This window comes from Delphinapterus leucas, chromosome 6 (genome assembly GCF_059928025.1).
Source record: "Delphinapterus leucas isolate spDelLeu-1000000601 "Yukka" chromosome 6, BTC_Dleu_Yukka2, whole genome shotgun sequence".
NCBI lineage: Eukaryota > Metazoa > Chordata > Mammalia > Artiodactyla > Monodontidae > Delphinapterus > Delphinapterus leucas.
Genome location: NC_143134.1, coordinates 81,337,097 through 81,353,620, shown reverse-complemented (window position 1 = coordinate 81,353,620; position 16,524 = coordinate 81,337,097). Strand labels below are relative to the sequence as shown.

The 16,524-nt window shown below is 42.9% G+C and overlaps 1 protein-coding gene across 1 annotated transcript in view; it reads right to left on the bottom strand.

The window, feature by feature from the left end:
- LOC149748980 (proprotein convertase subtilisin/kexin type 5-like) overlaps window positions 1-16,524 on the bottom strand; it is a 128,695-nt gene that overhangs the window by 44,331 nt on the left and 67,840 nt on the right. The window contains exon 6 of the mRNA XM_089912635.1: window positions 235-435. Within this exon, the coding sequence (XP_089768761.1) occupies window positions 235-435 (201 nt within the window). The remainder of the gene's footprint in view (window positions 1-234; window positions 436-16,524) is intronic.

Here is a 16,524-nt window from a genome sequence, read left to right as displayed (position 1 = left end):
TCAAATGGTCAGATCACTCATCAGTGGCCCTTTGGGTTTTCCCTCCTCGCCAAATGCCAGCCATAGCCTCTTATCCTCTCCCGCAATGAGCATCACAGGGGCTCTGGGACTCCAGGCTTTTCTTTTACTGGAAACCTTCATCTCTTGGGTATCCCGAAAGCAAGGGTTTGGGGGTGGGGGTGGGCGGCAGAGGAGTCAGCTAGACACCTGCAATCTCTCTTGGGGGGTCCATACCATTCCAGAATCTGCCTTCCACCTGGGTCTGGGCCAGATGCACACACGTCCCATGCAACAGCTGCAACCCTTCTCCGCAGCTGCTACACTGGTTGCGGCCAACACCGGTGCAGGTTTTGCAGGCTCGGTGGCAGGGCTCACATTCTCCCGTCTCTGGGTCACCGTAGAAGCCAGGGCCACAGTTCCTCACGCAACTGCCGCCTACATGAGAACACAGAATGGAGGCATGAAGCGCAACCCTGGCTGGCTGAGCCTGGTGCTCTACGCAGGGCCAAGTTCTAAACAGGCCGAAGGGAGGCTGAGGAACATTTTGTAGTTTTTAAAGAAACCATGATGGCATCTGCTTATTTCAGCCAAGAATCGTGTCTTAATAAATCCAACGCTTTAAGTCCTCTGAAAGAGGACTGAAAATTAAAGTTGGCTATCAGCTCAAAGGGTTAGGAGCATAGAATAAAAGCTTTCATGTCCTCAAGGCCTTGAAAGGCTGCAAATAAAATGATCTCTACATACAGAATCTCTGAAGGTCGCTGTGGGCTGTCTGTGCCACTCTCTCTCCCACAAACACTCAAGAACCTGGACTATTCTCTTCAACTGGAAGGCTCACAGTATTTATCTTTCCTAACTATTCATTTCCATCAAAGTCAATGAATTGACCAAAATCGAAGACAAAAGATCTTATTTAACTTTTACAGTGCAAGGAATATATAACGCGGATGAAGTGTCAAGGAAAGAGTTATGTTCTAAATATTCCAGGTGACTTCAACTCCAAAGCATTTCTCTTCAGCACCTCTCGCTCCCCTCCATTCACTCTCCTTTCCATCAGCTTAGAGACACTTGAGATTAATTACTGAAATAGGAGCTATGCTTCAATAATAAAAGCAGAAAGAAGGAGTCCTGGCTAAGTTTATTTTCAAACAAAATTAAAATTCCTCCTTGGACAAGAGGCACAGGAGGACTCTAAAACTGATGAGAGGAGCTCTCGCATTTCTGGGTGGAGCCCTGGAGCCTTGCTGTCACTTTGCACAATGCCGTTTTTGAGCTTACCCAAGAGGAAGAAGCCCTCTTCACACCAGTAGCATTCATTCTGGTCGCAGTTGCCACAGTTGGCATCACATGCTTTGCATTCAGATTCTTCCCTGTAGGTCTTCTCAGGACAGGTTTTATAACACTGGTGTTTGAACCTGGGGGGAGAAGATGGAGTTTCTTCCATGAGCTGTGTTGACATATTTCTCTTTACCACCATAATTTAATCTCCTTGTATGTATCTACACATCATTTCTTTTGAAGTTATAGATAGTCTCTTTTAAAAAAAAAAAATTAATTAAATAATTAATTAATTTTTGGCTGCATTGGGCCTTCGTTTCTGCCCATGGGCTTTCTCTAGTTGCGGTGAGCGGGGGCCACTCTTCATCGCGGTGCACAGGCCTCTCACTGTAGTGGCCTCTCTCGTTGCGGAGCACAGGCTCCGGACGCGCAGGCTCAGTAGTTGTGGCTCACGGGCCCAGTTGCTCCGCGGCATGTGGGATCTTCCCAGACCGGGGCACGAATCCGCGTCCCCCGCATCGGCAGGTGGACCCTCAACCACTGCGCCACCAGGGAAGCCCGAGACATACCATCTTTGATTTGTAGATTTCTAACAGAGAACTTTGGGGGTGATGGTTATCTGCATTTCACTTAACCTAGTGGTCCGTGTCTCTCATTACTCATGGGAGGATTAAGAACTAACGAAACGGACTTCCCTGGTGGCGCAGTGGTTAAGAATCCCCCTGCCAATGCAGGGGACACGGGTTTGAGCCCTGGTCCGGGAAGATCCCACATGCTGTGGAGCAACTAACACCATGCACCACAACTACTGAGCCTGCGCTCTAGAGCCCACGAGCCACAACTACTGAGCCTGCGTGCCACAACTATTGAGCCCGAGAGCTTAGAGCCCATGCTCCGCAACAAGAGAAGCCACTGCTACGAGAAGCCCGCACACCACATCGAAGAGTAGCCCCCACTCGCTGCAACTAGAGAAAGCCCGTGCGCAGCAACAAAGATCCAACGCAGCCAAAAATAAATAAATAAATAAATAAATAAATAAAAATAATTAAAAAAAGAACTAACGAAACACCTGGCTTCATCCTGGACTGTCTGACTCCCTTTAAGGATGAGGTCTCTGTGCAGACATTTGGAAACAGCTTGCTTGGGGTCAGGTATATTATTAAAGTCTGTCCATAAACAGCAAGGTCTGAATCTTGGTAAGCCATGGCAAGATTCCTAGACACCAGTGTCAGGCTGGGTGACTTCCAGGACCAAGAAAGAGAGCACCTCCTTTCAAGGCAAGAAGACAGCTGCACTCTTATTGCTAAATGCAAGAATTGTTCATTAATAGCCTGACAGGGGAGAGTTGCTTCAGGCTGCAGGGTCTCTGCTTTAATCACTGGATTTAGGATTAAGTCAGTAATGCTTAAACTGCAGAAAGAGTTAGTGCCATGAAAAAAAAAACCCAAAACACCAGACTTACATGTAATACCCCATAGCGCATGATGTGCAGGTTCCTGGATCGTCTGGAAAAGAATTATAATAAAAAATCATCATCAAGAGTTCATCATTTGAAAAACCAAAGCTTTGGAGAAGTTGTGGCTTGAGACAAATACTTGTGGGATAGTTTCATGAAATATACTGTCAAGAAATGATATTTGAATAGATTGTACCATTTTTAATTAGTAACAAGACGTACACTAGGATTTATCTTTCTCAAAGCTAGTAAAATAAGAGTTCTCATAAAAACTTGGCCCTGACTTTCAAGGAGGAATAGGCCCAAGCTACGGGGTCTTCAAATTGCTGATCAAGAATGACCTACGGGAAGAAACTCCTGGCCACTACCGAGGTAAAGGCATCAAGCACGTCCACACACACATTTGGAAGGGGCTGCAAGCTTCCAACCACGCGTGGTGGGTTTTTCATGAGTTACCCCAAATGCCTACCAATGTGAGGGAGTGTCGTTTGGGAAGCTCCTTTGAAATCTGGACAATTATTTTTTTCCAATACAGTATCCACTTTGTGTTCTGCACTTCACCACCCTCTTAAAGAAACAGTCCTGCTCTCATTAAATACAATGATTCAATGTGTCCCTGTTGGCTCAGAGAAGGACTCTTTCCTACAGCTTTCAGGGGATTTAATGAGACAGAAAGGACATTGAGAATCACTGACTCAGTCTATTTCCCTCCCTCCTGTCCCTCCCTGAAAGATGCCAACTCCCAGATCCAATTATTAAGACAATTCTGTGACTTCCTCTGGCCTGCAATTCTCGTGAGTAACAGGGTTACCTCCATTAAGTTCTTTCTGTGATCTAACCTATACTCCAGTTCTGCTCTTTTCATTCTAAAAGGAGACGGAAAGCAATTGCTCCTTTGGAAACATTCCTCTGGGTATATGAGGATTTATGTCACCTTTAACTTTATTTAAACTAAATAAAATTATGTCCTTTGAACTTTGTGCCTTGTTTTCCTTCCTAATCTATTCTAGGCTTTACTCTGGTTTTCAAGAAGTCTGCCCCTTGGTGGTAGAGTCAGCCTCACCCACATCTTTTTTTTGGTTTGTTTGTTTTTTGTGGTGCGCGGGCCTCTCACCGTTGTGGCCTCTCCCATTGCGGAGCACAGGCTCCGGACGCGCGGGCCCAGCCGCTTTGCGGCATGTGGGATCCTCCCGGACCGGGGCACGAACCCGTGTCCCCGGCATCGGCAGGCGGACTCTCAACCACTGCGCCACCAGGGAAGCCCCTCACCCGCATCTTTAGTCAGACTTTCATCTTTGGTCCTCCTCCTCGAGGTGCCGCAAGACGATACTACTGTGTCTCACACATACTACGACTAATGCATGTGCCAAAGTTATAGTGGAGAATTTCTAGAAGAGGTTCTGCCATGTAAGCAGGGATCCTCAGAACCTTCTGGAAGTAGCCTAGTGATGATATAGGCTGGCCTGGGAACTGGGCTACCTGTTTCTAATTCGAAGTTTTAACCCTGGCTTACCTGTCTTGTGAACTCGCGTAAGCGTCACGCTACTTTCTGGGTGCTGATTTCTGCAGGTTGGATAATACGGTTGCTAAGCTCCCCGAAAGTCTAAGATTCTGAAGCTGAGTCTTGGAGGAGTTGGCAAACTATGGCCCACTTGGGGACCAAATCCAGTCAGGCCCCTTTTGTTTGCATATTGTGTATGAATGCTTTCATGTTATAGCATCGGAGTGGTTGCAATAGAGTTAGAAAGTATTTACTATCTAGTATTTATTTACTTTACAGAAGATATGTGCCGGCCCTTGGCTGAAGCACTGTTGGCTCATGACTGTCATGTTCGCTTCTGTTAGATAACGCAGGTGTAAAATTATCTTAATAGCTGGTTCCAGAGTTCCTTTAAAGGAGAGAACTGTCTGTATTTAGGAAAATATCTTGCTAAGCTACTTGGGATAGAAGTTTAATCAGAAGGATTAAACAAGAGTCAAGACAACCAAGGAGATAGCCAGGCCCTTCTGCAGGAGGCCATGGTTTGCTCATGGGAGGGAAATGGTTTTTATGTCTGGGTCAGCGTGGTTTGCTATAGGGTGACTAGAGCAGGACAGTGAAATGAATCACAAACCAGGGAAATTAAATGGAATCAGGAATCTGAATTTAGAGGTGCCATGAGAAGGAAAACCCACTGGAATTCTTAGAATTCTTGGGGGAGGGCTTTATGCTTCTACAGTCCATTGATTGGGAATCTGAATCCATCTTAAGGGGGTGCAAAGGTCCCAATGAATGCTAGTGGTTATACTGGGTAAGTTTTTTTCCTGCTCCTAGTCTGTGCTTGCATCTATAGTCTTTTCAGTTCTGCTCCTAAATAAGTTGCTACTACTCGGCTTACATTTGGGCAGCTTTCCTGTTCCCTGCCTGTCCCTGATGAACATATTTGACAGTTTTGCTAATTTGGCAAGGGTTGGGGAAATTCTAATCCTGTTCTCTAATGTTCTGACCATCCCTCCCATCTAGGAACTTAATGAGTTTGCTCTCTGCTCCCTTAAGCAGGTCAGTGATGAAAATGTGAAACAGAACCAAGCCTCAGAAATGTGCATACCAATGTAATCTCCAGTCCAGGGAGTTTTCCAGCCCAGTTGCACAGTGAATTTGGTACCTTTACAACAGTTTGCATAAATGAATAAGGCATAGAACGGGACCTCTGTCTTATAACAGCTCATGAATGCCCACTAGTCTTTCTCATTATTAACAGTTCTAAAGCATTAAGAGTTATTTAGAAATATTTTTCTACCGCAGAAGATCCACAAGTCAAACATAAGCTAAATGGATTTAGCTTGACCACTGAGAGACAGCTGCTGTGGGATTAAGGAAAGGTAACAATTCCAAACCTAGAAATTGACTCTAAGTCAAGTTGGCATTTGGTTGGTAAGGAGGGCTTAAGGAGGAAGGTGAATTTTCCTGACTTCTAATATGTGTGTGTGTGTTGCGGTGAGGAGTGAAGGGGTGGTGTTTGAAGAGTGTAAACAAGCTAGAATTGTTAACTGTCTTGGAAGCTTTACCCAAAGCAGTGTATTTGAATAGCTCTGGTTATTTGATCTTGTCAAACTTTGAGCTGAGAGAGCATATTTTGAGGAGGGATGGGGCAAGTTCAGACAGAATTCAGAGAGAGAGAGACTTCCACTTTTAGAAAAAAGCCTTCAGAAACAGCCACTGGCTTTCAGCTGCTCACATCCCAGCTAACGAGAACGTGCGAGCAGATGCCTTGCCAAGATGGGGATACAGCCTTCATTTCTTGAGAAAATTTGTTTTATTGTCTCATTTTTATGGGGTGGGGTGAGTAGGACTACAGCGTCCACTCTGTCTGGACAGAGCTACGTGATTCTCTGCGTCACCTTTCCACTGTTTCCTTGGAGACCAGCAGGGCTGGAACTCACCACAAATGCACTGTCCTCATGGAGACATTGACTCCTGCTGTCAGTGTCACCTTCAGTGGTCAACTTACGTTCTCTGACATTTTATTTTGTTCTCAGTAATACCTGTAGCCTTCACCATTGAATAGGGGTGGATTAGGACTACATTAGGAGTTCTGTATGTCTTACTTACAAACTATATTGGAAAAGAGATATTTTAAACCTGAGATGGAACTGAACATTTAAAAATGTCCAGAGAAAACAATTTATTTTTATGGTTTACATAAACTTTGAGTCACGTAATTAAAAATACATACAAGCTAAAATGACTCTAATTTGCTTTCTCTAAATTTTTGTTTCTTATTTATGTTTCTTTTTCGTTTGAGGGAGACAGAAGAAACTGGGTGTCTCAAGACTAGCCTTTTATCGTATAGTATCTAGATATGCCAGAATTAGCCAAGGTTTAGATATATTGTTTAGGCAGAATTGCGTCTCTGTAAAACTGTGGGGAAAAGTTAATGTCAAGGTGCTCCTAACTTGCCTTGGGCTATTTCTCTCAAAATACATTTTTAGGCTTCTAGGACTTTGTCCATATGCCGTGCTAGCCAGGCTTCCCTCTACTACTGCCTATTGAAACCTATCTGTCCCATGTCCCATTACTGCAAAGACCTACTAGGTTACTGCCTAGAATGCTAGACTAATGGGCATGTTAAACTTGCAGTCTTGGGAGGCTCCTAAGCTCTCACCTACCTCAGTCTCTTCTCAGCTGTCCTAGACTCATTAGGGTCCTTCTACCTTGGCCTCTTAGGCCACATCTGTCCCATAAAACAGCACCCACCTCATTGTAATTCAGCATACCTTAGAGGCTTGCTTTTCTCAGGTGATCTCGACTTTTTGGCTCAGTCACCTTTACAGGTCCAATCACCTATAGCCTAGGCTTGACCAAACTTGGGGCTTTACTTGCCTTCCCAGTGCCTCCCACAGTCAGGCAAAGCATTAGACCAAAATGATGCTCCAGCCATACTTTATAGGTTTCTAGCCCCAATAACTCTCTGAGCTCCATAATACTGCAAATCAAAAGCAGTAATCCCCATATTTTTTTGAAATATGGTTTAAAAAAAAATTAGCAGGTGCCTGCAATGCATATATGTGTGTGTGTAAATTATTTATATGTATTGCTGCATGAATATTTTACATACATTAAAAAGGCACGCTAGGGCTTCCTTCCCTGGTGGCGCAGTGGTTAAGAATCCACCTGCCAATGCAGGGGACATGGGTTTGAGCCCTGTTCTAGAAAGATCCCACATGCCGCGGAGCAACTAAGCCCTTGCTCCACAACTACTGAGTCTGCTCTCTAGAACCCGCGAGCCACAACTACTGAGCCCATGTGCCACAACTACTGAAGCCCGCGCACCTAGAGCCCGTGCTCCACAACAAGAGAAGCCACAGCAATGAGAAGCCTGCGCACCGCAATAAAGAGGAGCCCCCGCTAACCCCAACTAGAGAAAGCCCGCGCACAGCAATGAAGACCCAATGCAGCACCCCCCCCGCAAAAAAAGGCATGCTAAAGTAGAACGTTTAAGAGAATAACCTAAAAATAATTTTGAATACAAGTTCTATATTTTTCTGCAGCCCAATGGATTGTCTTGCACACTTCTCTTTGAAGACCACTGACTCAGGCCACACCTAACCAAAAGCCACATCTGAGCTAATGAACTCATATGTTAAACTTCCAAGAATATGTCTTACATTTGGTTCCTTAAAGTTATAATTGAAAGGAGTGACTCTCTGATGGGTTCACTCATATGCATATATTTATATATAAGGGCTCCCTGCACTTGGCTTCTGGCCCTTATTTACAGACAGACTATATAATTCTAATCAGCTTGTTCACCTAGCACTTTTGGGGTGGAGGAAAAGTTGAAAATATAGACATGAATGAACGTGTTTGAGTGATAGGGCTAGATTCTATTTTCTCCACCTTTCCACCACCCACTATAGCTTTAGTACATAAATTTATTCCCAGAACAAACTTTCTAGATGAAAATAACCAATACTTACGTCCCTGCAAAAGACAGCCTAAAAGTTCATCTATTGGGAATAGGTTAAAAAAAATCTGGCACATTTGTACAAGATGGGCTAGTACACAGCCATTAAAATTTTGTTTCTCAGGAGTGTTTAAAGATATGAAAACATTTTCAAGATAGGCTAGGGAAAAAAGGATGATAATCCATATCTAGATACATGTGTAACCTATCTATCTATCTATCTGTATAGATACAACTTTATCAAAAATCAGAAGAAAAAGCTAAAATGTTAATAGTAGTTATGTGTGATTTATTTCTTTTATGTGTCTGTGTATGTTTCCATATTTTCCTAATGTGTGTTATGGAATTAATTAGAATCAAAGATGCTATTAAGGGAAGAAAGAAAGTGCTCAGGTTATGAGTTCTAGGGGTCATTTGGGCCACGTGTTCGGAAACACTCTCCTCCCACAGATGTCCCCCAAGGGAGCTGGCCTTTTGGTTCTGCTCTTCATTTTCTGTCCCTTTCCTGCCTACTTCTGTTTTCTCATCTTTCCATCTTGTTTCTCAGCACTCCCTAACTCTACATCACTGGGACAAGACTGGCGTTCTTCCATGGGGTGTGGTTAGAACGGCGGCAGATGTTTGCATAAACTCCTTTTAAAAAAATTCACTTTTAATATGAATTGTTTTTCTGATAGGATTCTGTAAAGGAGGCAGATGACTAGGAAATGGGGTTGTTCTTGGCTCTGCCTCTGACTCCCTAAGTGGGCTAGGGCCGTCGCTTGGGCCAACCATTCTTAAACCACCCTTTATGAGCACCTGCAGCCTTGTTGGAGCGTCAGCAGAATGTCCACCCCCTACTGAGATGCACTACTGCTCCCTTTGAGGAGAGAGACAGCATTACAAGCAGCCAGTACTTAAATTGTTTAGGGAGATAATTAAGCACATTGTCAATAATGCATATTATCCCAGAGTAAATGTGTACTTAGTTACTGCACAGTGCTGTACAAATTTGTAGGCGCGTCATGGAAATTCTTCAATCTACCCAAGGAAAATGAACTGGGTTAAGAGATTTTTATGCCCAAAGAATGCAACTAATTATAAGCCTAGCACTAGAAAGTACATAATCCAAACAAGCTTTGCACTTAAAATTGCTTCAAATAGGGAACACTCAAATATGAAATGGACCCTCTGACAGCTTTGCCAAAGCAGAAGATTTTTCTGGAAGGTTCAGTGGTGCTGGGATACAAAGTATTTGGTGAGGGGGACTGTTGATGGTTTTCAGTCATTTTGTCCTCAATAGTGTCCAAGGACAATGAATAAATATTTGAATTGGCAGTAATGCTAATAGTGCAGCTGACAGTGGGGCACAACACACTGGAGGGACACAGTAGTAGAAGAGACATGAATAAATAATCTAAATCATTGGCTACAAATGTTGGCTAAAGAAGGCTCAGTTCTCTGCTCGACTTTAGTCTTTACCAAGTCTCCTGAATCCAACAATGGAATAGCATAATAGGCAAAAGCTGCTTATGGATTTTCATCCTTCTCTAAATCAACTAGCCGGTAGAAGTGATGGCTGAATATACACAGCTGAGTTCCTATGAGGATTGCTCACTACAGCTGTATGTTCATTCGTTCTGGAGCTTTTACATTTTAGGGGGAAAACAGACAATAAAAGAAAAAGCCGATGATTGTTAGAATGTAAATATCCATCTTCAATGAATGTATGAACATGGCTGGTTCATACATTCATGGAAGTCTAAAATGCAGACTCCATGAAGACAGTGTGTTTTATTTTATTTTTCTGTACCTTAATACCAACAGTATGGCCTGGCACATAGCAGATGCTCCAGAAATAGGCATTGAATGAAGAAGGAAGACATAAATAAGTATACACATTCAGATAAAGGGTTAGAAGTGGTGAGACTAGAGTGGAGAAGGGAAGTGTTAGATTGGCTAGTTGGGAGAGAGCCTTTCAAGAATTGACATTTGAATAGAGATGGGAATGGTAACAAGGAGTTAGTCATGTGAAGTTCTGAGGGAAGAGTGTTCCAGACAGAGGCTAAGAAAGCTTGATCTGTTCAGGGAACGTCAAGAAGGTCAGTGGGGCTAAAGGGAATAAGGAGAAGGGGAGAGAGTCAGGATATGAGGCCAGGTTCAAGGGCAGGATCAGATCAAATGGTCTTCTAGGCCAAGGTAAGAGTTTTGCATTCTAATCTAAGAGTAATGGGAAGCCATGAGAAGCTGTATTAGAAAATAACTTATTTTACTGTAAACATGGTTACCTTTATTAAATCATGCAAAACCACGATTCCATGTAACATGTTTGAGAAACACCCTTTTAAGGAATATACTAGAGGGAAAATGATTAGAGATAAACTAAGACTGTGGCTGCAGTCATGAAGGAAAATAGATTTCGGGACTTCTCTGGTGGTCCAGTGGTTAGGACTCCGCACTTCCACTGCAGGGGGCACGAGTTTGATCCCTGGTGGGGGAATTAAGATCCTGCTTGCTGTGCAGTGTGGCCAAAAGCAGGAGATTTGAGAGAAATTAAAAAGATAGAAGAATAGATGATAAAATGTGAGAGGTAGGGAGGCAGGATGATTCCCTGACTCTGGCTTGAGCACCTGGGTGGATGGAAAAGGAGGAGAACTTGGCAGTGAAATGACTTAGGAGCAATAAACACATACTTAATGGAAAGCAGTCCATACACTGCTTTTTGTATTATAAGGAGTAGATGCAGAAAAGAAAGGCAATCTTTGCTCTCAAGGAGTTTGCAATCTGGTAAGGGGACAGCAATTAACAAAGCTAATTAAAGAAGACATCATGATGTGGCAAAATGTAAAATAGATGAAAAAACCTTTAATCTAGAGCACTGCAGAAATATTTGTTTAGGGCCAGAGAGAAACCCAGTTATGATTCTTCTCTCTTCCCCCCTTAATTAGGCTTTTATCTCTCTTTTTAAATGGAGAAATTCAGAGCATTCTTATTATAGTTAGGGTTGCCAGATAAAATACAAGACTGAAATGGGAACCCAAGGACTACAGTTTCAGTGTAAGGATGAATTAAAAATAAACTTGCCAGGAGAAGAGGACAGAAAAAAAATCATCCTGGTCTTAGCCTTGGATAGATTAAAATATCAACAGCAAACCTTCTCTGAGAATTTGTAACCACACACTGGATCTTACATAGAGTTTTCAATCAGAATTCATTTTATCTATGTGTTCTAAAACACCTCAAAAGGCAAACTCAATTTAAACTAGTTCCAGGTAGGTAGTATCCATGGGCAATTGGAAGAAGCAAATGCAAATCCTCTCTAGAGAAATGTAATCTTAACCCAGATCTCAAAATATTATCACATTCAAGGAGAATGGTCACAGTTTAAAAACATAAACCATAAGGAAATCAGGTGCTCTGAGTGAAAGTCAGCAGAAATAACAGACAGCAGAATCAGACCCACAGAGACCACAGATCTTGAAATTATCTGACATGGAATATAAAAATAACAAATATTTAATATTTTTAAAGAAATAAAAGAGCATCTTGAACACAGAAAAGTAACCAAACAGTTTGAAAAGAACCAAATATAACCTCTATAAGTGAGAGACAGAGACAAAAAAATTTGAATTTAAAACTCAATAGATAGGTTAAGCAGATAAGGCATAAGAGGAAGAAAACTAGTAAACTCAAAGATAGATACAAAGACTGAAAATTCAGTCCAGAGAGACAAAAAGATAGAAAACAGGAAAGAGTGATGAGAGATAATGGAGGTTGAAACAACAAGGTCTAACATATATCAAAGTTCCGAAAAGAGATAATATTGGGTTGGCCAAAAAATTCGTTCAGGTTTTTCCGTAGGATGTTATGGAAAAACCTGAAAGAAGTTTTTGGCCAACTGAACAGAATGGGAAAGAGACAATATTCAAAGATAATAGAATACCTGGGAATTTTACAGAATTGTTAAAAGATACTAAGAATTAGTCCCAAGAAACAGCATAAACATATAATTATGTTTTTAATCTGCAAGAAGACCCATCATACTAAAATTGCAGAATAACCAAGAAAACGAACAGCTCTTAGACTGTGAAGAGAAATAAAGAGACTTAGTAAAGAAGAAGAAAGAAAATACTTTGAGAAGAGGATATGAAAATTTGGTGGATGAGAGCATCAGTCATTTCAGAAAGACACTAAAACAGTGGCAGAAAGTTCTTTGAAATTTTGATGAAAGACTTGGACTCATAACATATAAGATCCAGAAGGGAACTTAAGCTCAAGGCCCAGCTTATATGTCCTAAGAGTATGAAGCATTTTTGTTCATTTCTTTTGAGTCCTCTAGTTCTTCCAAAAGCATGAGTCTTTTTTTCTGAGCTTCCAGTTAAATTTTTATTGATGCTGCCACTCTTATTCAGTTGGGATATTGTGAATTATTAATGACCTGCTGTAGTCAGGGAATATATCTTACTTATCTCTGCAACCCTAGAGCTTAGCGATATGCCCAGCATTAATTCATTCCTTCTACAAATATATTTTGAGTTCTACTATATGCTAGGGCTACAATGATGACTAATTCCTGTACAATATGGAGCTCAGCGTCTAGGGGGCAATGCAGCAAGTAAAAAGGTATTGTAATGAGTGCTGTGTGATCAGTGTTACTAACGGAATTGTGAATGATTTACGAAGAAGAAAATAGGGTGTATATTGGGGGGTGTTCCCTGAGGAAGTGACAGCTTAGATGAGACCTGAAAAATGAGTTTGAGGGAGGGAGGGAGAAGGAGAGAGAGAGAGAGAGAGAGAGAAAGAAAGGACCTTTTTATGTGGAAAGGCCTGGAGGTAGAAAGAGTTAAATATATGGAAATAATTCCTTAAGTAAAAGGGCTCATGAGATTCTCCTTGAAGAAACTGTAGAGGGAGTGGCAAAATCTTGTTAGAATACAGCATAGGTGCCCTCGCTTTAAAAACATACAGGTTTTTAAATAAAAGAATGCAAAAAGTACAAAAGTGGATTGCAAAGAATTTGAGGTAGAGTGAAGAGTAGACGTTAGGGCTCGAGGAAGCAGGAAAAGACAGGAGAGAGAAGAGAGAAGAGACCAGTGGCTGGATTATGAAGAAGCTTTTACATAACACTCAGGGATACAGACTTTACCCAGAGCTGTGGGAAATCATTTAAAATTCATAGGCAGTTGGCACAACCAGGTTTAAATTTTAGAAAGTCATTTTTGCAGTAGAGAGACTGGATTTTGAGAGTGAAAGAGTAGAATTAGGGAGACCAGTTAGAAGACTATTGCAGTATCCAAGTGAACTGTGTTCATGACCTGAACTAAAGTATAGTCATGGGTGTGAGTCGAAGTGGGCAGAGTGAAAAATGTTTAGGAAGTAGAAATGACTGGGTGACTGGATTGAATTATGTCCCCCCAAACAATTTATTCAAGTCCTAACCCTTGGTGCCCGTGAATGGGACCTTACTTGGAAATAACGAAGTTAAGATGAGGTCCTACTCAATTAGGGTGGGCCCTAAATCCAATGACTGATGTCCATATAAGAAAGCACATGAAGACAGACACACAGACACAGAAGGAAGATGGTAATGAGGCCACTGAGGCAGAGATTAGAGTCATGAAGGTGTAAGACAGGGAAGGCAAGGATGGCTAGCAACTACCCGAAGCAGGGGGAGGTGAGGAACGAGCCTCCCTCAGAGCCACCAGAAGTGAGTCACTTGTGCTGATGCCTTGAGTTTGGACTTCTGGCTTCCAGAACTGTGAGAAATACACATTTCTGTTGTTTCAAGCCAGCTCATTTTGGGGTTCTTTGTCACAGCAGCCCTCGGAAACTAATGCAGTGATATAGTGAGTGTTTAGGGGCCACCATTTTTCTCTGTGTTTCTGCCTTGCTCTTTAAAATATTGGAAAGATAGCTACCAGTCCTTCTGTCTAGTTCGCCTACTTCTTTTTAAGGGGAAGAGGAATGCTCTGTCCTGTGTGATTGGTGAGTTTGGGAGAAGGGATGCAGCATGCTTGAGGTGGGAAATTTCATGAAGGCAGGAGGAGTGTTAGGATGCTCATTTTTTTTGTAGATCTAATACACACTCTCCACTTTAGCCTTATAAACAATCAAGTTGATATTTTTATCTTTTTTCTGTATGACACCCCTGCCAAAACTTAATGCTCACTTGTTTCTGAACTGTGGAGAGAGGTATTCCTAACAAAGCCCAGAGAGAGAGGGAGAAATAACGGTTTCTAGGAATTTTGGCTTGAGAGGCTGAGTGGTACCGTATTTGCAGCCATACACTGAGGAGTAGCGGTTGTTGAGGACACAGGTGGGAGGTGACAGCATGTAGAAGGTGCTTGATATATTGGCTGAACTGAAGGTGGTCCAAGCCCCTCGTTTTAAGGATGAGTAAACTGAGCCCCAAGTCTTGTCCAAGATCATAGAGAACAAATGCAGATTTGGAAACTTCTGTTTCTGTGAATTCCAAGTGATTTTTCTGTTTTCTCCACTCCACCTCTCTTTAAGATTACACATCCTTGCTTAAAAATATTCCCACACTCGTTCTAAAAGACCATAATATGCAGGCTTACTATGCTAATTAAGACCACTGATCCCTGACTTCCCTGGTGGCACAGTGGTTAAGAATCCACCTGCCAGTGCAGGGGACATGGGTTCGATCCCTGGCCTGGGAAGATCCCACATGCTGCGGAGCAACTAAGCCCGTGCGCCACAACTACTGAGTCTGCACGCCTACAGCCCGTGCTCTGCAGCAAGAGAAGCCACTGCAATGAGAAGCCCACGCAATGCAACGAATAGTAGCCTCTGCTCGCAGCAACTAGAGAAAGTCCGTGTGCAACACAGAAGACCCAATGCAGCCAAACATAAAAAAATAAAATAAATAAATAAATAAATAAATATATATATATATATATACATATATAATACCACTGATTTCTCTACCAGTTAGCAAAAGCCCACATCACATTGTCAGCTAAAGAATGTCTGTCCAGGCCATAGCCTTGGGACACTTCATCTGGACTTTGCACCAACAGTTTACCCAAATCATTTAAGTCAGGGCCCTCCGCCCCGTACAGAACGGCTCCCCAGGATATTTCATCATTGCAGTTTTCATTTCAAGACTTTGCTTGGAATCTCCAGTCAGGATACTCTGCCAAAGTTAAACTGCCTGGAGCAAAATAGAGCGATCCTTTGGATCCTTTTTTTAAATTTAATTTTTTATTTTTGGCTGCATTGGGTCTTCGTTGCTGTGCACAGGCTTTCTCTAGTTGCGGCGAGCAGGGGCTGCTCTTCATTGCGGTGTGCGGGCTCTAGGAGCATGGGCTTCAGTAGTTGTGGCTCGTGGGCTCAGTAGTTGTGGCTCACAGGCTCTAGAGCACAGGCTCAGTAGTTGTGGCACACAGGCTTAGTTGCTCCGCGGCATGTGGGATCTTCTCCGACCAGGGCTCGAACCCGTGTTCCCTGCGTTGGCAGGCGGATTCTTAACCACTGTGCCACCAGGGAAGCCCGATCCTTTGGATTCTGCAGTAAGTGTCTGGGGCTGCAGGAGCCAAGCTGGAGGAGGCAGAGGGACTGGGCATGCAGTCCCACCAAAACCCTATGCTTTAGGAGTTTGAAAATCCTTTCCTTTCATTTCCTGACTCTGCTGAGGTACATTTCACAACCTCAGCCTCCAGGGAAACTCTCCAGCTAAATACATCGTTAGAAAAAAGGGAAAACCAAGACAACATACATTGATCTCCCTTTGCTGCCTAAACAGAAACAAACTGCTGAAAAACAAAATTTATTCTCTCACAGACATATTTTCTGGTCATTACTTTTTGCCCAAACTGCTCACCTGTGTAAGCAAACTAGAACTTGTGTAAACAAGTCCTGTTATCTGGAAGCATTCTGTGTGATAGGCTCTTAAAGAAGAGAAAAAAAAAGAGCCTCTTACTTTTTTTTTTTGCAGTACGCGGGCCTCTCACTGTTGTGGGAGTGTAAGAGGCTTGGGCTTCCCTGGTGGCGCAGTGGTTGAGAGTCCGCCTGCGGAGGTAGGGGACGCGGGGCGTTCCACGGTCCGGGAAGATCCCACATGCCGCGGAGCGGCTGGGCCCGTGAGCCATGGCCGCTAAGCCTGCGCGTCCGGAGCCTGTGCTCCGCAACGGGAGAGGCCACAACAGTGAGAGGCCCGCGTACCGCAAAAAACAAACAAAAAAACGCCTACGTTTTACGGTGTTTCTTCAATAGAATGGAGTTCGCAGGAGGTACACTTGAAACTATGGCTCTGACTAAGAACTATACAAATCCACACACATGATCGCAGCAACTCTTGTCAGCGTGAGCTTTTCCAATAACACTCTGCATGTTATTTAGAAT